This window comes from Pisolithus orientalis (genome assembly GCF_024613125.1).
Source record: "Pisolithus orientalis strain OTSU chromosome Unknown F5J12scaffold_4, whole genome shotgun sequence".
In the NCBI taxonomy this organism is placed as follows: domain Eukaryota; kingdom Fungi; phylum Basidiomycota; class Agaricomycetes; order Boletales; family Pisolithaceae; genus Pisolithus; species Pisolithus orientalis.
The window spans coordinates 1,401,638-1,423,741 of NW_026260785.1; the positions used below are offsets into that span (position 1 = coordinate 1,401,638).

The window sequence follows — 22,104 nt, forward strand, 5'->3', positions numbered from 1 at the left end:
AACAAGGATCATCAGGGATGAGATCCGAAAAGTCCGAATGTACTCAATTCAGAGTCTCAAGTACTGGCAGCAGTGCTTTCCCCCCGGTGCACTGATGCCCGAAACGTGTGGTCGTGTGCAAGCTTGTGAGATGGCATCAACGCCGCCTTTCCACGCCTAGCAGGACTCACACGCAAGTCCATCCCTCGGGCGAAGCAGTTATTAGCAGCCTTCCTTTATATCACAACCACGTTCTTGCCCCTTCTTCTCGTCCGTGTTACACTCCTACATCCTGAATTCGTTAGAATGCAGAAAACGTTGAGCAGCAGGCCCCTTGCGTTGCACGCAACTGCCGCGTCTATCTTGGCCTACGCCTGGTCGAGGATCGGAACCCTTCCTTTCGATGAGTTGATCAGCAAGCAAAAGGGTGGGCATCTTCAGTTTCTTACAATCCAAGCGTATGTTTTTCTCGTTTTGCCTCGAGTACTCATATCTGAAAGCATAATCTCATTGCAATTCCTTCTAACTTGATCAGGCTTGTGGGCGCATGGGCGTATATGGGACTTTGTCTCGTTTGGGATCTCTTCCCCGGAGGTACACCTTGCTCATCCATCTGCTGTTGGATGGCAAACAACTCACTCACACGATCAGTTCGTCAACTTGGACTGATCCGCTCCGTCAAGAGGATGCTCCTCATGGTAGCTTTGCCGGTAAGCTTGGAGTACACCATGTTGTTCCTTGCAAGAAAGATTTAACTCCTTCTAGCTCGCCTTCGTGGTGACGAGCATCTATTGGTCACTGTACTTTTTCTTTCCGAAGTTGATTCTTCGTCCGGAAAACTCTTTCGCTGGCGCACAAGATTCACCTAGTCCCTCCCCAACGTTAGTTCGTCCTCCGCTACATGTCGACATGGCCATGCACGTCGCGCCTTTCGTTACGGTCCTTGCCGACTTCCTCGCCTTCGAACGAAAGTTGAGCAGCTGGCAGCTGAACAAATCTGCACCAATCACTCTCCTTCTTTACGGAATCCTATATGCTTGCTGGGTCGAATATTGCAGTTCCCACAATGGTGTTTGTGAGTACACATCATGGGAGTTGATAGGAGCATGATCCTGATGGCACTTCTCTGCACAGTCCCATACCCTTTCTTGACGATCAACCCACCAGAAGGCCGTGCTGTGGTATATGCCTGTGTCACTGCATTGGCATTTGTTTCCTTGAGATTCCTGAACTGCCTGCACGCATAACTGCACCCATCTACCTTTATATGGAGTGCTATACGACTCAGGTGATACCAGCGCACTTCATATTATTTACCCCAGGGATCTTGAACATCTTTTATGCCACATATTTGAAGGGATTGTTTTAATAATTTCATCCTACAAGCGTAGACAGAATAGGATCTTGCGGTGCAACGAAATCAATAAATAACCCTATCGTTATTCAGTTTCCTCGCAGGTATCTAGTTTGCGGGCGAGCTGTCCATGAGAATGTATAAAAAAAAGAGAGACACGTTCGAGAGTAAGGAATGGGAGAGACGGCAGAAGGTGCCAAGCACATAATAGTGCGCCGGTTGAATCAAGATATTAGCAAAGATATAATCAGGGAACCGGAATATAAGGCAATAATCAGGGCAGAACCTGTTACGTCTTCTTCGTGTTGTTCGTGATAACCACCGCCACGACGACACCAACGATGATAAGGATAAGAAGCGAAATGAAGAAACAGATCCATCGTTTCTTGCGAGCAGCCCGTGCTGACACGACAGCCTTTTCGGTGTGTTGAAGTCTGAACCTGCATTCAGCTGAAATGAAAGAACGATTATCGGCACAACGTACCCCACTTCCGTATCTTTCTCCACTGTCGCGGCAGTTGTTTGAATGGCATTTATCGTTCTCATCCTGTTGCTCAACCAAGACGCTCATCTGTGCGACCACCATGAACTGTAGTCCCGCCACAATTAGAGTGGAAACTGACATCATTAAACAATTGCGCAAGCTCGGCAATGGTTTTCTCGATTCGTAGTATGTCTTGATGCCGCGCTTGCACCTCCCGATAAGCTGCTCTTGATTCACCATATCGGTTTGAGTTCATGAGCTAACGATAAGTGAAGACCTGTAGTTTGAGGATCACCACAGACAACTTACGGCTTGACTGAAAATCTGCCCTCCGCTCTCGTCGTCGACCGCAGCCCGTATCTCTTCGGGAGTCGCGTCCGGTTTGACTGGCAAGACATCAATTAAGGAAGTTCAGCGCTACACAAGGCTACACGCACCAATCTTAACCTGCCTCTCTATGCGCTGCTTGTATTTTTGGCGATGTTGCTGCTCAACTTGTTGATAGTTCTGAATAGCATCCACAAACTTCGACTTCACGAAAGCAGTCTGGTTGCATGCAAGTGTAAGTCCAGCCCCCCACCGGCTCCAGTCCACGAACGGAAGAAAGTCGGGGCGTACCTGTTGTTTGCGGATTTGGCCGTCCCGTCCACTTCCACCTTGTCTCTCGAGTGTCTGGATTCGTCGCTTGAGCTGGGTACTCAACTCGCTGGTCTCTGCCACAAGCTGCTCTAACTGCGAAACCACGCGCTGCTGCGCAGCATCGTCGGTGTTGTTGAGTGAGCGGGAGTGCAGCTCGTCGATGCGCGACACGTTGGTGTTGAATGTTTTGAGGCTGTCTTGGATGGATGAAATCTACATATTAGAATGATTGATAGCAGCGCGTGAGCGGACAAACGAGCGCCGAATCATAGTCAAGGCACAGGTGACAGGGGAGCGTTTAGCTTGTAGCCTGCATGCAAAGAAAAGGAGCAGACCTCTGAATAAAAGGCATTCATGCCGTCCCCTCCGCCCGTCAAGTTTGTAGTGCTGTTAACTTCGGCCATCTCATAGGCACGGTCGTCTGCTCGAGAGTACGGTCCACCGCGGCTGCAACGCCATGTGCAGGCAGAGGCAACGTAGTCAGATACTGTACTCGATCAAATAGCGCTTGCTTACCTGCCCTGTTGCTGGGCCTGTCAATGAACGCGAAGAACACATTAGCATTAGGGAGGAGGTGCAAAAAGCACGCGACTGACTCTCATTGCTGCGAGTCTATCCATGACGTATCGTCAGAGAAGATGGTAGATAGGTGGAAGGAAGGGGCGTGTAAACTAAGAGGGACCGACGACGACTGTGGTTTCCAACTTCAAACGCTGCAGGTACCTGTCAGTAAAATAAGCCTAGACCTGTACAAGAAGAAAAGTTGGAAGGGCAAGTTGTCCACGCCAAGTCAACAGATGCTGATTTTGTTCCTCCCTGCAAACTGCCACAAACATCGCCTCCTGGCACCGTACAGCACAACAATAATACTGCTCAAGGTATCCTCTATTACACTTCCGGTTACATAAGAGTGTTTTTGCTTCCACACGCTCCTACTGGAGCGCAGCACGGAGGACGGATATTTGCCTGTCAAGTGTCTTCCGACTGGGTCCCCCGATCGCCATTCTCCTCTCCACGCTAGCCTCGAAATCAAATACTTGCACGACATCGTCATCAAACTTCGGGTGCAGTTTCTTGTAGTCGTCCACGTTGAGATCGTTCAGCTGGCATCTTCTTGCTTCAGCCAACGCAACAGCCCGTCCCGACACGTGGTGGGTCTCACGGAAGGGCACCTGCGGACATTAAATACATCATCGCCACAGTGAGCCTGAACTGGGACGTACCCCTTTGCGCACAAGGTAATCCGCCAAGTCGGTCGCCTAGGACGTCCATAGTCAGGGCTTGACGCATCTTGTCTCCGTATACCTACCAAAGAAGCTATAAGGGTGTGTCCTGCATAGGATGAACAAGGACTCACCTCCATCGTCGCAATGACACCTTCAGCGATTTTTAGGGACGCAGATATATTATCTGCGGCATCGAACAAGGGCTCCTTGTCCTCCTGCAGATCCTTGTTATAGGTTGAAGGGAGGCCCTTGAGCGTCATCATGAATCCGGCCATCTATTCATCGTCAGTTAAGACGAACCAGTCAAGATAGGTTCGTTTTACGTGGCCAAAAATCCGACCGGATTTTCCTCGAAGCAACTCGAGCGAATCGGGATTTTTCTTTTGAGGCATAATACTCGAGCCGGTACTTTCCTCGCGTAAGAATTGGTGGCACTTCGAAAGAATGGCGCACAAACTAACCTGTAGGCATCGCTCAAGGTGACGAAGCCAAACTCTGCAGTGGAGTAAATGATCAGGTCCTCGGAGATACGACTCATGTGGGTCATCGTCAAACTGGCCCACATGAGAAACTCGGCGATGAAGTCGCGGTCTCCCACTCCCCACATGCTGTTCTCAGCCAGAGACTTGAAACCTAGCTCTTTCGCAAGGAATTCACGATCGACGGCAAAGGGATTGCCAGCAAGTGCTCCACTGCCGAGGGGTAGGACGGAGATACGGGGGATGAGTTGTTGAAGGCGCTCAAGATCATACCGGAATGACAACGCGTGCGAGAGCAGGAAGTGTGACCATCGAATCGGTTGACCACGCTGAAAAGCGTGCCCAAGTCAATTTCTACGTACAGCCTGGTATAGGCTGTCGACGAACCTGTAGGTGAGTATATCCAGGAAGCAAAATGTCACGCTCCTTGTCCGCGCGCTCGATGATGACGCGAATGAGAGCCTTGAGACTAGCCTGTATGTCCTCCACTTCGTCGAGCAACCAGAGGCGCATATCAGTCGCGACCTGATCGTTCCTCGATCGGCCTGTATGGAGTTTCCCTCCGATCTCAGAGCCGATCAACTGACTGAGCCGTCTTTCGTTCGCAGTGTGGATATCTTCATCATCAGGCTCAGCTTTGAACTACACAGTGTGTCACGACCTAAACATGAAACAGCCTGAAACACTGGGTAATGCCGTTGACTTGCCTGACCGATTGTCCATTCCCTCCCAACGGCCTCGAGACCCTCGATCATTTTGGTCTCTTCTTCCTTAGTCAGAATGCCGACACGAGTGAGGGCTTTCGCGTACGCGATCGAGCCTCGGATGTCTGCCGCATGCATTCGCTGATCATACTTGAGTGACTGATTGAACTCGTGCATACTTTTGATACATCGTCAGCACCAACTCGACCGATCGTAGTACGCGTAGGGCCGTCTCACAGAGGATCTGTCTTGCCAGTAAACCGACCACCCCATAGTTTTTGCTTGGCTGGTTGATCAGACATGGTGATTCGAAGGGAAAATGATAATTTCCTTATTTATAAACCACAACAAAGGGATCGTTCTAGTACTAGTGTCAACTGAGCCTGCGCAGGGACAGTTCATGATAACCTGAGCGTCCCTGTTAACTGGGCTGTGAATCATGACTTGATGGTTTTTCGACGGCCACAGCCCTATAGTAACAACGAGTTTCTTAAAGTGGGACTTGTCAGACCACTTGCATCTAATTTGATTCCCAACTACCACCATCATGCGCGCCTATTACTTCGATGACCTTCCTGGCGACCAGCGTGCCCCACATGATAGTGGAAAGCCTGTCGATCCTGCCGTCCTCGACAAGATCGGAGTCCTCCGCTGGCAGATCCCCGTCTCCACCAACGGTCAGTATCCGGAAATCGATGCTGTCGCGAGAGAACGGGACTACAAGAACAGAGACGTCATCACCATTACGAAGGAGGGCCTAGGCGAGCTGTACGAGAGCAAGATCAAGATGTTCTACGAAGAGTGAGTAGTGTATCAGATATGGGTGTCATACCTTACGGATGATAATTGATCACGCATATCGGCGGAATGTTCTGCCCTCACTCTCAGACATATGCATGAAGACGAGGAAATCAGGTACACCCTAGAGGGAAGCGGCTACTTCGATGTACGGGGTACGTTGGCGAGGTGCCGGCTAGATGTCTTCCCTCTCACGTACCTTGCATTCAGAACACCCATCCGACTCCTGGATCCGAATTGCAGTTAGCGCCGGGGATTTGATAGTCCTTCCAGCTGGCATCTACCACCGTTTCACACTCGATCGACGCAATATGATCAAGGCCATGAGGCTGTTCAAGGTATATTATGCTGTACTTCATGATATCCTGGCTGAGGACCACCTTAGGATGAGCCAAAGTGGACTCCTTACAACAGGGATGCAGAAACGGATGCCAATCCTCACAGGCAGCAGTATCTCAAGACCATCGCTGTCAACTAAACCCTACCCTTTACATCGTAGATGGATGGAATGTAGGTTCTCTAGACTCGGATGTACTGCGCTGTGTTTTGTATTCTTATATGTTGTGAGCGCATCTGTGCTGCGATTTATCCACACTCTAGCTGTCAGAGAGAATAAAGATTTTTGCGTGCTTGTCAGGTATGTCGCTTTGCATCATACGTGTACTGAATTCGATAGATTATATAAACACTCATATGCACGTTCACCAGGCTAGGTACTGCCAAGAGCCGCGGATTCCCCTAAGCACATCGTTTCAATCCGCTCAAACAAGTAGTCCGTTGAAGCACTTGTCCAGCATGACCGCGGCGAATTTCCTTGGCGTCCATTTGCGCTTCCTGCTGGGAGAAGTGGAGCTCCTGATCCAGATCAACCTCAGTATAGCGTGCAAGACCGAACAGGAACCGGAGGCACAAAACGGTATAGACACACCATTCTGGACACACGCAAGGCATCACTCATCGCAAATAGTGCATCTCTCGTCGCGCCCTGTATGTTGTTGGTGCCTGCGATCATCTAGTTGAGAATTGAGACACAACACATCCATGATCCCGTTTCGCGTTATACGCAGGACATTGTATTATCCCGCACAATTGGTGGTTGTAATGGCATTGCTATTCAGATGAGTGCACCTGTCGACGAGGAGGAAAATGGTGTCCGACCCAGCATTACTGACACCAGAAACAGATGAGCAGCGAAGTTGGAGCTCCATCGATACGGAAGGTAAGTCGATGGAACTTGTTGCACCTGGCTTGGCAAAATTTATATGTATGCATATGCACCAACAAGTTAAAAAGCCGGTTGGTCAGTCCTATCCTCTGTCTAGTAAGTGTGAGCAAGTAAGACGAGTTTCTAAATGTCATGACCTTCTGATTAGTGCACCGACCGGGCCCAAGGCGAAGACGAGTATAGCACGTCCCCTCCTATCCTCTGTTCGCTTATTTCGTCGAGTAGCGGCCCGGTCCCCACAGACGATGACCTGGAGAACTTGTTACAGAATTTGCCTTACCGCGTCACAATAAACCTTGACAGCCAGACGCCTGCCCACGTGTAAGTCTGCTTGAACACGTACAATAGGAAGTGGCCTGTGGGGCAGGCCTGTCTGAGTCAATCATTTCCTCTTTGTCAACCACCCACATCATTAGACCTCAGGTGACAAACCAAGAGCTGTTCAGCTCATCCGAGGTAAAGCCGCCCGAGAGACACGGGTGCGAGTTGCGTCGGCCATTCACGGTTCTCGGGTCGTCGTGGCTCCAATCGTGGATCGGGCCGTAGCTACCACTAGTATGCACCCCTGGGCGGCCGGAGGTTTGATCGGATGGTAGTAGATCACCGGTTTGAAAACAATTTCACTTCCACCGTAGCAAATCCGCATGCACAGCTGTGTACCGCTCGAATTTCTATTGGTCAATTTTAGGGTCCTCCTCGTTTTTCCGCGTGACTCTATTCGCCTATAGTCCACGTTGCAGGACAGCGGTCTCCCGGTGACTTACTTACCTGGAAGATCGATCTTCCCTCCCTCGCCTTCACATCTTTTGTTTTGTTGTCAATGGGCTATCCAAATGGATACGTTTCCGGAGCTTTTGCTCGCCCGTGCCGTGGATAGTAACGCCAAGTTACTTACAGTGTTGAAAACGTTCCCAGGTTCCATGAGATCGAATGCACCAATTGACGTCTGTCAGGTCAATGGTAGTGAATGCGCATGAGATCAGTAATGCATTCAGAAAGGTGTGCATCATTAGCGAAAGCGTGCAGGTAAGGAGACAGTAGGAGGAAACGAAGTAACTCATCTTGGTCTGGTGTACCGTACAATCGCACCAAGTCTCGCTTAAGCACATTCATACACCAGTTCTACGCATATCCGGGAAATAACCGGGGGCCATACACCACGAGGCCCTCTCTCCTATAGATCGCCAGCTCTATATACAAACAAGGCAAATACCGGGAAACTATGAGATGCTTAGGTCGACGTTTCTCTCTTGTCTTCGATTCTGTATATGAGTGTAGTGTAAATAACGTTCCGCGATGGGGTAAGTCGACGTGTGAGATGGTCGTGGTGCGAAGTGAGGATCGTGTGCAGGAGGCATCGTAGGGTAAAGAGGGATGATAGTGGCGGGGAGTGTAACAGCGCAGAGGTGGTGTGGTGCCTAGCACCGCACCAATGGGGGCAAAGGCGAGGTCGTGGGTGGATAGAGGAAAATGAGAGAAAACGAGTGATCGCGAGGACATCAAGAAAAGCGAAAAAATAGAATATAATGAGTGAACGGATTAAGCGAGACTAAAGCATAGAGAGCTACGGATGGTGCTGATGGCGATGATGATGAAATGGAAATATACAGTGAGTGTTGCACGTCCATGACGAGAGAAGAAAAAAACGCATAAAAAGATTTGCCAAACATCGCATCGCATAAATGGAGTGAACTGGGTTGGAGGAGACATTGGATGCCACACTATAGGATCGCGGGCCTACAGTGGACTCGCTGAACTGGACGAGTAGGCATCGACAGAGAACAGGGGACATCTCTAAGCATAATGCGATGGTCGATACGGCAGCGGCGGGGTCGGGGGGTTGGTCAGAGGAGAACGCAATTGTCCCCGGTAGGCAGAAGCGCTAGAAAAACATTCTTTCGACCAGCTTTTTCGTCCGCAATCCTCACATGCACATGCTTGGGTGGTCCGTCGCACGTGCACACTTCGATGCTCCGTATCCACGAATCGTATTCGTCCGACTCTTCGTCCTCTGGCCCACTGTCATCTAGATCTGCCTCTGTTTCATCGTTGGCAGCCTCATCATCTTCAACAGCGGAACTGTCCTCTTCGTGATCAGAACTTTCCGAGTCTTCCTCACAATAACATTTGTCCCCTTCGTCCAAAGCGAAGACTCCTGGGGCGTGCTTTCTCCCAAACAACAACTCACCCATGGTCGCACGCGCACGCGGGTCGAAGCACAGCATACGTCTGAGTGCAGGTCGCGTCTCGCGCGGAAGAAGTCGGAATATTGAATTGGGAGAGGAATGCGAAGAGGTCCGTGCACGGGTGTAGGTGGGCTTACGCGGCTGCGGAGAGGGCGAGGTGCTTCCATTGCCATCGGCGGGCGTACGTTTCACGGTAGAAGGTACAGGCTTATCAGACGGAGATGAGGTACTGGCAGACGGCGGGGATTGTACAGACGCAGGCTCTGACGTCTTCAACTCCTTCGAGCTAGAAGTGGAGCGCGATGGAGCCGGAGAAGGCGAAGGCGGTGGTAAAGACGGGGCAGGCGAGCGCGACCGTGATTGAAGCTGTGGATGTGACGCAGATGGCGTCCTTGAACACGAAAGCAGTTCCCCACTTTCCAGCGTAGGTGCTGTTAACCCTGGCACTGCATAATCACGCACTTTCAATCCCGTCCCGTTGACCTGGCTCGCAACCAATGCCGCAGCGGACGACGGAGAGGGATTCCCCAGTGCAGGCAAACTCTCCGTCGATTGTCCTGGCCGACCAAACTCCAATACACTCTTGTCCATCTCCGTACCTTCCGCCGGTTCTGGATTACTGCAAAGAACAGGTAACGTCGTCGTGCGAATTCCTTGACCAGGGCTCAAAAGCACATGACGGGTAATGGACCGTTGACGCTGATGTTGACGACAGTCTTCGTGCTCCTGACCATCCTCACTCGCCTCTCGTCCCTCCTCGCCCTCACCCGCACTGTCGCCACCTGTGTCGCTCTCGTACCAGAGGCAGCCACACTGAGAACACACGCTGGGAACCCTTCCTTCGCTAGTCCGATAAGGATATGTGCTTGCGCTCGGTGGATATGCATAAGTGCTAACGCTTAGCGTGCTCACGAGGGACTTGGCATCATCTGGAACACTGTGGACATCTACGTACAGCCTCGTTAGCACTAGTGCACGAATGCCAGAACCGAGGATATACCGCAAGGCGACGCAGTCCTTGGCACTGTGAGGGTGTCTTTCTTGTTCAGAGTTCCGGCCGTCGTGTTGGCTGCGGAAGTGTCTTCTTTCTTCGCCACATCTTCCTCCGCTCTCTTTCCGACACCATTCCCTTTCCGTTTCCTCTTGGCCGGGTCCTCTACTTTCTTGGTCTTGGTGCGAAGCGCAGTCGTCTTGGCCTTGGCAGCCTCATGCTGGAGCGTAGGGTTCTCGCTCTCAGCTTCTAGAAAAGCCTTGAACGAATTATCCCGCTCGCGATCTGGCACGGCCCACGGGAAGCGACGCAACATCATGCATACCTGCGGACGTAATTATTGAGTCAGCGTCAAACGGTTCATTACCAAGAGAATGGGGAAGGCGAGGACGACAAAAAAGAGTTCATGTGACCCCACTTAAGTTATTCAGTTGGCAAAAGGCGCGAATAGCATCCGCATTTTAGCACCAGCATCCAAACAGGGACAAACGGCGCTATTTATGGTGCTGTGGTGGCAAATTCGGGTCTTGGCGCCGCGCCCAGTCGAAGACAAGAACGAGAAAAAAACCTATCAACCATAAAGAATGTTGACTCACGAAAATAACACCGACACTCCATACATCCGATTTGCGTGGATCGTAATCAGCGCCTGCCAAGACTTCTGGAGCGAGATAAGGATCGCTGCCGACGATGCCTGTTGCCTTGATGAGACGAGCATGAGTGTGCGGCATAGATGGTTGAGTGCTAGTGTATCCTAACACCGGTCGTCCGTTGCCACTAGTACCTGGTGCATTGGACGTCTCGACGCCGGAGGTGTTGGAACTGGCACCACCCCAACTGGAGCTCCCGGGGTAAGCGAATACGACTGCAGTGCCGAAATCGATGAGTTTGACAACGTCACCCTTGGTTAGAACGCAATTATCTAGTTTGAGATCCCTGTGTGCGAGACCCAAAGAGTGGAGATAAGCGACGCCATCACATATTTGTCGGAAGACGCAGTAGACCTCCGGCCTGAGCATCTTGGCAGACATGACGACCGTAAAGAGGTCGTAAGGAGCGTATTCCATGATCTGATGGGTTGGGTAAGCATGGCGAGAGAAGAGCGGACCGGGACGCACCTCGTAATAATGGCCGTGGTCGCAAACGATGTCGACTGTCTCGATCACATTGACATGTTTCAAACATGCACCGACGGAGAATTCTGCACGAACTTTCTTCTCGTATTCCCGTTCTGTCTCGCCTGTGCGGCGTGGTCTGAATTCTTTGACTGCGTAGACAGCACCGCCTGACTTTGCACGGCCACGAATGAGCCGTACGGTGCCACCAGCGCCGGAACCCAGGACACGTTCCCATTTACCGTACTTTTTGGACAGATGGGCGTGAGTTGCGGTGGAGAGGGAAGGGACAGACCGAGATGGGGTGCAGGTTCCGCTGGCATCGGGGGTAGTAGGGGGAGAGCGAGACTTATGTTGCCTGGACGAAGCGGACGAGTTCGGTGAAGGCGGCTGTTTCTTGCGGGGATGTTTGTCCAAGTCCTTTTCCTTTCGACGAGCTTTCTGGATGAAGCCAAAGAAATCCTTGTCCCGCTTGTGGGGTGGGGTGGGAACGGCAGGTGGAGTCACAGGGAGTTGTCCAAGATCAGCCTGTGCAGTGGCAGCAAGGATGGGGATGGCGTGTACGATGGCAGAGGTGTCGAAGTCACGACCCCTTCTCTGGTCGTGGGGAAGAAGGTGAGGATAGGGGAGAGTGGAGGAGGGAGACGGGTTGTGAGAGGACGGGGTGGCAGAGCTCGTCTGGGACGAGGACGGATGGCGGTGGGGTAAGGGGACGGGGAGAGGGTGTGGGAGGTGGTGGTTGAGGAATCGCTTGAGGTCGTGGAGAGGACCGGGTTTGGCGGAGGGGATAGCGGGTGGGGTGGATGGGGACCGACGCTTGAACGATACCTGGCACATCGTCGCAGGTGGTTCGTCGTCCTGTTTGGGGGTGGCAGTCAGTGACAAGCAGTGAGTGGGGTGAGAGTAATGGACCTCTGGTGGGACAAGCAGCTGCATGGGCTGGGCGGACAACATGAGTGAATCAAATAATATTTATCGAGGCTGGGCAAGCAAGTTCTCGAGTGGGAAGCAGATCGCACATCTGCTCGGCCCGTCCCATCCATGCCGTTATCAATCAAAACAACCCCCCTCCACCCCTCCACGACACAGACTTGGCGTGCTTATTAGTCCACTCGTCTTTACGTCAGCTAATGCTACCCGCGTCATGCCGCTTGACTAACTACGAACATAACACCGGTGTACAAATCCTGAAACCGATCCAGTGCTGTACCCAGCCTGAGTTGCTCACCTCTTACTCTTAAACCTCCGAGGCGATCGGTGGTGCATTTCAGCTACCAGTCTCTCCGAGACTTCTGTTCACAACTCAGTTGATGATTCCGCTCGCCGGGCCAATATTGATGCACTCTATTTCATATCCTTTCATCACGCTCCGAGTACTGCGTGACATCACACATACGAAACTGTGGGATGAAGGCCATTTCCATCCTATACGGTCATCGTACCTCCAACCATCATACACGTATGACCATCGATCATGCCAACCTTGCGCCATTCACGGGAACTTGATCGGCTTTCCGCACCAGGCGGGAGCCAATCATGATGCGCACGGTGGCAGTGGTGGACGCTAGCAGTAGCCCAATGCAACCCAGCTTCCTCGACCTGTGCATAAGATGAATGGCACCGGCCGCCATAGTAGCGTGTACTGATCGAAATACTTAAACCGTCACCATTGTTGCATTCACAATGCCCTCATTTGAACATGGAATACGCTCAGATAACTGTGTACCCATCAAGCATCAATACATCTGTTAACAGATGACAAAAGACGAACCTGTCAATTCCACCCCTGTCCACATATAGTGCCTATGTATAAGTGCATAAATATAACACAACTGTCCACCCACATTTCCACAAGTACCCCACACAAACGTTACGTACCGAACACCTCACCCGAGGTCTTCCGCCTCCCGCTTCCGCTTCATCTCTCGAGACACCTTGTGCTGTGCAGCCTCGTGACGCGCGAGCTCTGGTGGGACCTTGGACACCGGTGACTTCGCAATTTCTATGTGAAGAAGGAAAAAAAAAAAAACAAGGCGGCGTTAGTGCGTTGATTTCGTGGGGTCGTTGACAACGAGAAAGAAAGAGGCAAGGTCATAAACGAGGTGAATGTATGATAAGGGAAATTGCATCTCCGTATAGAAAAGTCTGATGGGCGGGGGATACCGGGATGCGATGGTGCGAACATAGAAAGTGGAAGACGGAAATAGATGCCACATTGACACTCTATGCCGGATGCGGGGTACGAAAGTGTCATGGACCCCAAATTGACAGAAAATCGCGCGGAGATCCCATAATCAAAAAAAGACCCCAAGCAGAAGATATGGGGTTGCAGAGGAAGAAGCACATGTAACATTGTAATAAAACTTACCTTGCTTGAGATCGTACCTGAAAAGAAGTGTGCAGCCGCATTAGCATGGTGAATACCGAAAGAAATTAAAGAACAGGGGTACGATTGCACGACTGGGGTAGAAACGACACGTACATAACCTCGTCATCATCATTCGTCAGGAATGTGATCGCAGTTCCTTGCTTCCCAGCACGACCAGTACGACCTACACGGGATCGGTTAGGTAAATCCACGACGTAACACCAGCCAGAACACCCACCAATGCGATGCACATACGCCTCGATCGTGCCTGCCATCTGATAGTTGATGACCAGACTTACGTCCTGCACGTCTATACCACGTCCGGCAAGGTCAGTGGCCACAAGAACATCCGCATCCCCAGAACGGAGAGATTGCAACGAAGCCTCGCGCTGTTCTTGAGTTTTGCCTGAGTGCAAGGTAGCCGTAGACCACTGCGATATCCTTTAGCACCTGGCAACAAACATACCAGTATACACCTACGCCTCCGCGGGACAACTCCTTCGCAACCATGTCCGCCGTCTTCTTTTGGTTGACGAAGACGATGATAGGCGAAGGGTAAATTCCGCTGTTGAGGATTTCTAGCACGCGTTGCCTGCCACGATGGTCGTCAATCTCAGCTCGACATTCAAAGTGAATGCGTACCTCTTTTTCTCGTCCCCGATGACAAACTCAACACGTTGCTCGACAGTGTCGACGGCCCGCCCGGCCTCACCGATCGTAATGGTTGCTGGCCGCTTCAAATACTTTCTTGCTAGACGCTCGACAGCCGGAGGCATAGTCGCCGAGAACAATGTCGTTACTCTCGTACGACCTTTGTTCTTCGCGCTTCCATCTTCACCATCTACATCCATTGCATCCTCCTGCCAGTTAGTTTCCTCTCCTTCCAATGCTCCAGATGGAAGTTTATCAAGGATGAAGAGTAAGTCCGCCTCGAAACCGAGATGCACCATCCGATCAGCTTCATCCATGACAATATAGCGACACTGAGAAAGAACAATGACATGCCGCTCAATAACATCCTTCAGACGACCTGGCGTGGCGATGATGATTTCGGCACCCTCACGAAGATTAAATTGTTGCTCCTCCATGGCACGCTAGTGCGGAAACGGTCCGTTAGAATGCTGAGAAGCTGCGAACAAAGCTACTTACACCACCAACTATGGAAACGCACCGGAACCCCAACGGTCCCGCAAACTTGCGTGTTTCCGCCTCGATTTGTTGTGCCAACTCACGAGTGGGAGCAAGTATTAGCGCGTACGGCCCAAGGTGGCGGTTGTCATCAGTAAAAGGGGGTAGTTTAGATATAAACGTGAGCATCGGTATGACGAATGCGGCAGTCTTTCCAGAGCCTGGTTACCGGAATCAAAAACAACAGGAATAATATGAACGACTTCACACACCAGTCTCGGCGATGCCGATAATGTCCCTGTTCTGAAGTCCAATCGGAATGGCTTGCCGTTGGATAGGAGAAGGTTCTTTATAACCTATCTTTTCAATAACATCTAAAATGATTTGAGGGATACTCGACTCCGCCCAAGACCGGAGCGGGTGAGGTATGGATCCACCTGGACGCAAATAAATTTTAGCACGGTTGAGCGGTGCCAGACCCAGACTCACCCCGGCCAGCGATGCTGAAGTCCTCTCTGAATATCCGCCAGTCCCTATCTTTCATTTCATGAAGCGGTTTCTCTGACCAATGTCGTTCATCAAGGCCACTCTTGGCTGCTTTCCTTCGCTCTATCGCATCGACCAAATTTGCGTGACCTGCTCTGCCGGGCATCGAAGCACCTCCATCGTCCATTCCACCCACTCGTCCGCGGCCAAACATCACCTGCGCACCCTGTCTGCTCGCTCCAACGGCAATAGGTGAATCTACAGCAAGAGTATCTTCCTCTTCTGCCCAGTCAAAAACAAACTTTCTGTCATTCATCTTACGAATCTTGCGTTTTTTGGTGGTAACGCCAAGGTAACGATCTCGGACAGCCGAGAGGTCGGATTCGGTCATGGGAGGAACGAACGTTTTGGTTGACTCGTGAAGGACCTCGCTTTGAACGCTTGCCGGGGGATGGGGTGCGGGTGTGGACGTCGGTGTAGAGTTCGAAGGCGTAGCGTTGGAGGATTTTAGACGATCTGCCCGTGGACCAGTAGGTACATTTTCGAAGCCGTTCTTGGGCTGCTGGGGTGGGGGGCGGCGGTCATCCTTGCCTCTTCCATCCCGTCGTCCGTAGCGACTGTCTTTGTCCGGGTGACCGTAGCGATCGCCGTCATCAGCTGCGAGTATAGCTTAGCATGTCACTTGTAAAATGGGAGACTGAACTGACGTCGAGCGTTACCACCCCCATATCTAGTTGCACGCTCGCGTTCTCTTTCACGCTGCCGGATTTCCTCTGCTTCACGCTCAAGCGCCTCCTTTTCTCGCTTCGCCCTCTCTTCTCTTTCTCGTTGCTCCTTGAGTTCAGCAGCCCGTCTGGCAATGGCAAGGTTGGCACGCTCTTCCTTAGAAAGGAACTTGGGCTACAGTGTCACAAATCAGTGCACAACATGCGACTCATAAACTTGTCCCAAGCCCACCTTTGCAGCTGCCTCTTTCTCTTCTTTCTGTTTCCTGCAGCAGCGACTCGATGGACAGCGGCTCCGCTCTGCTAGTCATAGTTCTGTAGTATCATTACTCACTACTATGGGTGCCTAGTGTGTCGCTCCGTCTTGATCACGTGACTTTAATCGTGTTCGTGGTTTCAAGACGATACCATCACGGTCGAGGACGTCGCTGGCTGCGGGGGATTGGATTTGCAACGATGCATTCGGACTCGCGTGTTCAATCTCCCCGTCCTGGAACCCCGGAACCATCCTCAAGACAGGGCAGGAGGAATGCTCAGCCGGACGCACAATTACTCGACGACGATGGAACGATCTCGGAAAAGGTATGCTTCACTGAACCCCTGGTTCCCTGCGACTTGCCTGAGGTCCCCCAGCTCGAGGCATGTCTCAAACACATCTTTACCAAATATTGCGTTCCCGCACCTCCACCTTCAGACCGCAATGGGCCCTCCCTTCTTACACCACCAGAGGGATCCTATCTCACCCCAGAAGGTCTCGATGCGTGGGCCCGTGATACGAATGGTGCCCCATTTTCGCAGGACACAAAAGATGAACTTATCGAGTTTCTTGATGTAACTGATGATGGTGGACTCACGTTCGTGAACTTGCTCCATAAGCTTTCTACGACCGCTCCTTACTTCGTCCACTTACAGTCTTAAAGGATTTATGCAAATCTATCAGTTGCAAACGGAAAATGATGAAGAGGAAACTTGGAGAGACTTAGTATGTGTTATGCTTCTCGTGCATTCGCCCCGTCCGCATTTGTAACTCGATTGCTCTCAGTCTTGCCATGGATTTGACCGCGGCCTTACGCTTGTGTCCACACGGCGTGAAGACGAGCTAGAGCAAAATCCAGCCGTTAGGGAGTCCAAATCTCCCCGATTATCTTGTATGTTCAACGCTATGGCCACAATGCCGAATTCCTGATTTATATATCCGTTCTACAAGCAGAGCGATTGATTTTTTATGCACGTTGCTGGAACGTACTGACACTTTACCTTTTCATACCAACATTTTCTTCATTTGTGGGACGGACACATCCAACGGAGGAGACTGCCAGCTCATATGGACCTGTTTTACTTATCTTCTTCTATAGTAAAACAGCTCTTTGGTGGGTGCTTGAACTGTGCGAATTCAGAGACGTTTGTTCGCTCCCACAGCTTCCAGCGCAGAACACAGTTTCTCTTCGTTGAGATGGTGGTACATAGTTCCAGTGTTCAAGAACTTCTCCCGTATCCAGTGCTCTTGCTTAGCAGCTACGCGATGGATGTTAGGCCTCATTGTTCTTGGAAGTCAGAGTGATGCATACTCTCTCTGTCCTAGCATCTTTCATGATGTAACTGGATGGTGGTTGCTGTGGTCTTCAGAGCTGAATGCTGTCTTTACATTAGTGGTGCTCGAAGTGGTTATGGAATTGCCCTACAAGTGCTCTGGAATCATACCTGAAGGGCCTCTGCTGCTATGAGTTTTGACTCTAACATACTGGACTCTGGTACTATGCTTGACTAACAACTGATAGTAGTTACTATTTTTTTTTTGATGAGTGATATTATTGTAGCCACTGATGAAGTCTAATTCTACACAATGCACTAAATTGAGAACCCCTTTGGGTCTCAGTCCAAGGAAAAATACACTTATGCACCCCCTGTGTTTGGTGGGGTGTGTGGGGCTCTGTGAGTCATCAGGCATGCCTGGGGAGGTGGGGGTCTGAGCAATGTGGCTGTCAGATTTGGCAAGTCATCCATAGTCTTCATTGATTGATTGATGCTACTCTTCTCACCATGAGAATCACCTTCCATTCATGGGTGTACAAGACCACAACACTTGTTCAATTTGTGCTCTACAATACAGCACAGCAATTCTTTCTATTCTTGTAATGTTTTACTTTGTATCCTTGATATTACAGAATCAGCAAACCCCTTTGTTCTGTACAGCTCTGTACAGAACTCTACAGAGTCACAGAGCCCCCAGGCTAGTCCACTCTGGACAGCTCTGGAGAGATACTCCCAGTTGTGGATCTCTGCACAGTTCTGTACAGTACACACTAGGCTCTGTACATCCACTGGCCCATGTCACACAGCCAATTGTCAACCTTGTTTGGTCATATGATACAGTACAAAGTAGGTACATTATGCAGACCATGCTAGGCTTGAAGCTCCCCACCCTCAGTTTGAACTCATACAGTTCTTCTCTGTTCTCAATGAGCCCCCAGCTTTACTCAGAACTACTCTTCAAGCTTGTTACCTCAATGCTCCTATCTCATACTAAAGGCAAGTGCTCTAGCCCTACTCTCACCCTTTTCCCCTTCCTCTGCCAATACATGTAAGGCCATAACTATGTTCTTGACCTTGACTGACTATTAAATAACTTGATTCTCTATACATAGGTAATATGATTATGGTAAGTCCATTTCTGTCATCTCTAAGTAGTGTCTATTGGTATATCAGTATTGCAATTCCATGTATTTACACAGTTGAGAATTGATTGTATTTTGACTATTTGATCTCTGGAAGTCCAACTGATGGTCATTTTTGTTGATGCCACTATGGGAGGGTCTGGAGAAGTGTGTACATTACTGGGGGTGTCTGGAGAAGTAGGTTGAGCTGACTTGGAAGGAGTTCATCATAGAGCTCCAAACTACCTTTGGACCCCATGTGTTATGCCAACAACTCATATCACATCATGAATCGAGTACTGAAGTACAGGCATGTGACTGTCATGAGAAGTAATGCATAATTTAACTTCACTAGTGAATGGAGCACTAGTCTTGGCCAACCGAAGTCATACTGTCAAGTCTTCATGAGTACAGCAAACAGAGCTAAGGGTGGTTGCAAAGTAGATTTTGGATGAGGGAGTGGTATGATACATGCAGGTTTATATATGTATGTAGAGTACTCACAGGGCCAAACATTTGAAAATGTTTAAACATACACCTGCCTTCCTGCTTAGGCACAGTTCAAGTCAGACTTACATGGGCATAAGGGTGAATGAGCTGCAGAGTGGGAAGGAATGGGAGTGAAAGAGAAACAAACCACATATATGACATAGGGGGGTAAATGGACAACCTGGGGTAGATGGGTTACCCATATCATGTGACTGTGTGGATCAGGGCCACCAGCAGATCACAGAGGGAAAGGTAATCAGACATAGTCTGGCTATAGTACAATGTGGGTGAACAGGGGTATACCATAAAGGGAAATGTACAGGAAGGACATGAGTTCAGTAGGAGCTCACAGTTGCCAGAACATTGTCACTCAAAAGTGTGATGAGTGGTAAAGTAGAAAGTCTATAAAAGGAAAGGCATGTGAGCAGCACATAACATCACCCCCCCCCCCAAAGGCCTGAGGTCCTCTGAAGGCAAGTAGAGGCCTTGTGTTACCCAGGAGTGGATCTCACTGTTAGTTGCCACTGTGAGCTGGGCAGTCAGATGACCAATGTCCAAGGTGTGAACATTGGTAGCAGGTGAACTGGTGAAGGGGATGCTGCCAATCAAGGGGTATGAGCCCACAAAATTTGCATTTGCTGAGGGAGTTGACAGGTACTGGAATGAAGGGACCATCTGGCAAAGGTTGGGTTGTCTTAGTAGCATAGAAGATGGCCTGTCCTGCTGAATCTCCTCAGGCCTGAGCAAAAAGGTCAAGCCAGTTGTGGGGAGATCCGTTGAAAGGGATGTCTGTGAGGGCATCTGTGATGGCCTGGAAGTGCTCTCTGCCTTGGCCTGGTATAATTTTCTCCCAGCAATTGTGACACCTCTGTTCACCATTTCCTTCAGCTTCTGATACTCTTCTTCCTCCAGATTGTGATGTCCTTCTGCAGCTGGCTTCTTGTTTCTGGAGCAGCCATGTTTCCTCTTGGTCAGCATTCACAGGTAGGCTTGGTCCTCAACATAGAGAAGAGCCCATGGACCATGACTTCAAGGGGAAGTCAGTCAAGAAGGGAGTGGAAGGACAATATGAGGAAGGGGCCATCTGTAGATGCTCATGGTGTTCCCTTGCTCTCCATCCATGTGATTCCCAGTGCTCGAAGTCATTAAGCAACTGCATGTAACTGAGGAAGAGGCTTGCCTTGGGAGCCAGTCTGATGGTTGTGGTCACAGGGGCAGAGGGGGCAACTGTGGGGGCCAAGAGTGCAGCCAGTGCAACACAAGGCTCTGGAGCAGATGAGCCAGGATGAGAGGCTGGGGTTGGTGATCTATAGGTGGCTTGGGAGAGAGGCAGGGTGTTGCAGGATTGGAAAGAGGAGTCATAATGAGGCTTGGATGGTCCCTCACAAGCTTTGGACTTTCCCTTGCAGGTGTCCTTGCACACTCTCTGAGAGGCAGGGACCAAGCAGATAACTGGGTATGGGTATGGGCATGTGGCAGAGGCAGTGGAGTTGTGAAGGGGTTGGTAGATACTGCCACATGGGGAGTGGGAGGATACTGCAGGGGATGTGGTGCATAGTGCTCCAGGGGAGTGTACTGGTGGTTCTGAAAGGTGTGGAGGGGTGCTGGCATTGTGATAGAAGTAGGGATGGGAAGGGTCATAGGGTTCATCAATATTGGCATGGAAGTCATTGTCAAAGTAGTCAGAATCAGGATTTTCAGTGTTGGGGGTGTAGGACATAGCATTTCAGAGGTTGTGAACATGTTTGTACTCCCTGAGAACCTCTGGGGCACTTATAAGGTTTTCCTTGCTCTCCCAACTGTTCTGGGAATGTGGGTAACTGAGCCACTTGACAAGGTAGAGGTATTTTTGCTGTGGGGTTACCCTGGACTCTTCTGATGATGACTTGACCTTGCATGCATGTTTGTGTTTAAGTATAGCCTCTACTTTCCATTTGTTCTCATCTCCTACCAGTTCTGGTGGAGGTGGGGGTTGTGCAGGGCTGTACTCCTTGGTTTCAATGAAAGGGGTAAGCTTTGATGCATGGAACATGGGGTGTATTTGCCAGCTCTGGGGGAGTTGGAGCTTGTATGTGACTGGGATGATCTGTTTGGAAATTACAAATGGCCCATGTTGTTGGGGTGCAAGCTTCTTTGATGGGACTTCCCATTTCAGATCAGACATGTCTAGCCAAACCTTATCTCCTATGGAGAACTCCATATAGGTTCCTTTTGACTGCTTCTTCATCAACTTCTGTGCTTCCTTGTGAGCAATAATCACTGTGTCCCTATTGGCAGCCAACTGCTCGAGCTGGTCTCCTGCAAGTGACTTGACTGGGTGTTGTCTGGTTGGATAGGGGGTGGGGTTGAACCTGTACATGAGTGAAAATGGCATTTGGTTGTGGGACAAGTGTATGCACAAGTTATGCACCATTTGAACATCCAGGAGTTTGGTGTGCCAGTTGTGTGGGTCTGTGTCTGCATACATGTGAAGGTAGGTGCCAACCTCTTGGTTTACACATTTGGCTTTGCCATTGGTCTGTGGATGGTATGTGGTGGAGGCCTTCAATTTGATTCTGAGGGATCAGTAGAGGTCCTGCATAAAGGTGGAAATGAATTGCAGTCCACAATCTGAGATAATGGCTTCTGGGACACCCCAGTGTGGGTATATATATGTGTGGTAAAGTCAGCTATGCCAACACTATCCATGGTTTTGGTAGTCGGTAGGAAGAATGCTCCCTTGGTGAGTCCTTGGTCAATGATGGTGAGGATAGAATCATATTTTCCTCTGGACAGGGGCAAGTCTGTCATGAGGTCCATAGACACTTGCTTGTAAGGGAAGGGGTTCTTTGCTGCATCATGTGGTGTAACAGGGGGTGTAGTCAGATGCATATTGACCTTGTTGGCTTGGCACAAAGGGCATCCTTTGCAGTAGTTGCATATTGACTGGTACATTCCAGGCCACCAGACATATTTGTTCATTTTCTTCATCATTGCTTTTACTCCAGGGTGTCCAAATGCAGGTGTGTTGTGGTACTGCTGAAGGACATCTTGGTGAATGGGTTCAGGAATGAGTATTCTTCTTCCCTTCCTCC

General features: G+C 50.3%; 7 protein-coding genes across 7 annotated transcripts; 3 read left to right on the forward strand and 4 right to left on the reverse strand.

Annotated features, from left to right (window-relative positions):
* The first annotated feature begins 18 nt into the window (after positions 1 to 18).
* F5J12DRAFT_394448 (FAR-17a/AIG1-like protein) lies at positions 19 to 1,334 on the forward strand. The gene is made up of 5 exons (XM_051739208.1): positions 19 to 437; positions 515 to 573; positions 631 to 689; positions 745 to 1,054; positions 1,114 to 1,334. The coding sequence occupies exons 1-5, from the start codon at positions 286 to 288 to the stop codon at positions 1,224 to 1,226; spliced, it is 693 nt and encodes a 230-aa protein (XP_051603803.1). The 5' UTR covers positions 19 to 285; the 3' UTR covers positions 1,227 to 1,334.
* A 288-nt stretch (positions 1,335 to 1,622) lies between these two features.
* F5J12DRAFT_903689 (t-SNARE) lies at positions 1,623 to 3,076 on the reverse strand (the record flags this gene model as incomplete). The annotated part of the gene is made up of 8 exons (XM_051748435.1): positions 1,623 to 1,767; positions 1,818 to 1,899; positions 1,953 to 2,076; positions 2,127 to 2,203; positions 2,255 to 2,363; positions 2,436 to 2,669; positions 2,792 to 2,943; positions 3,049 to 3,076. 8 exons carry the CDS (start codon positions 3,074 to 3,076, stop codon positions 1,623 to 1,625), a joined length of 951 nt encoding a protein of 316 aa, XP_051603804.1.
* Positions 3,077 to 3,388: 312 nt separating this feature from the next.
* Positions 3,389 to 5,167, reverse strand: F5J12DRAFT_903690 (putative argininosuccinate lyase; the record flags this gene model as incomplete). Its single annotated transcript, XM_051748436.1, has 8 exons — positions 3,389 to 3,628; positions 3,680 to 3,715; positions 3,814 to 3,957; positions 4,006 to 4,090; positions 4,144 to 4,490; positions 4,549 to 4,803; positions 4,869 to 5,043; positions 5,103 to 5,167. The coding sequence occupies 8 exons, from the start codon at positions 5,165 to 5,167 to the stop codon at positions 3,389 to 3,391; spliced, it is 1,347 nt and encodes a 448-aa protein (XP_051603805.1).
* A 245-nt stretch (positions 5,168 to 5,412) lies between these two features.
* On the forward strand, positions 5,413 to 6,141 carry F5J12DRAFT_714403 (1,2-dihydroxy-3-keto-5-methylthiopentene dioxygenase; the record flags this gene model as incomplete). Its single annotated transcript, XM_051740890.1, has 4 exons — positions 5,413 to 5,666; positions 5,754 to 5,818; positions 5,874 to 6,001; positions 6,049 to 6,141. 4 exons carry the CDS (start codon positions 5,413 to 5,415, stop codon positions 6,139 to 6,141), a joined length of 540 nt encoding a protein of 179 aa, XP_051603806.1.
* Positions 6,142 to 8,732: 2,591 nt separating this feature from the next.
* Positions 8,733 to 12,017, reverse strand: F5J12DRAFT_714355 (Pkinase-domain-containing protein; the record flags this gene model as incomplete). Its single annotated transcript, XM_051740887.1, has 6 exons — positions 8,733 to 8,914; positions 8,969 to 9,360; positions 9,589 to 9,809; positions 10,100 to 10,390; positions 10,662 to 11,135; positions 11,184 to 12,017. The coding sequence occupies 6 exons, from the start codon at positions 12,015 to 12,017 to the stop codon at positions 8,733 to 8,735; spliced, it is 2,394 nt and encodes a 797-aa protein (XP_051603807.1).
* Positions 12,018 to 12,866: 849 nt separating this feature from the next.
* Positions 12,867 to 16,198, reverse strand: F5J12DRAFT_961087 (P-loop containing nucleoside triphosphate hydrolase protein; the record flags this gene model as incomplete). Its single annotated transcript, XM_051749938.1, has 11 exons — positions 12,867 to 13,182; positions 13,549 to 13,565; positions 13,663 to 13,732; positions 13,787 to 13,979; positions 14,029 to 14,140; positions 14,191 to 14,642; positions 14,698 to 14,897; positions 14,949 to 15,113; positions 15,166 to 15,819; positions 15,870 to 16,040; positions 16,120 to 16,198. The coding sequence occupies 11 exons, from the start codon at positions 16,196 to 16,198 to the stop codon at positions 13,067 to 13,069; spliced, it is 2,229 nt and encodes a 742-aa protein (XP_051603808.1). The 3' UTR covers positions 12,867 to 13,066.
* Positions 16,199 to 16,205: 7 nt separating this feature from the next.
* F5J12DRAFT_807547 (uncharacterized protein) lies at positions 16,206 to 17,085 on the forward strand. Its single transcript, XM_051744678.1, has 4 exons — positions 16,206 to 16,229; positions 16,289 to 16,741; positions 16,800 to 16,869; positions 16,930 to 17,085. Exons 2-4 carry the CDS (start codon positions 16,344 to 16,346, stop codon positions 17,071 to 17,073), a joined length of 612 nt encoding a protein of 203 aa, XP_051603809.1. The 5' UTR covers positions 16,206 to 16,229; positions 16,289 to 16,343; the 3' UTR covers positions 17,074 to 17,085.
* Positions 17,086 to 22,104: the final 5,019 nt, after the last annotated feature.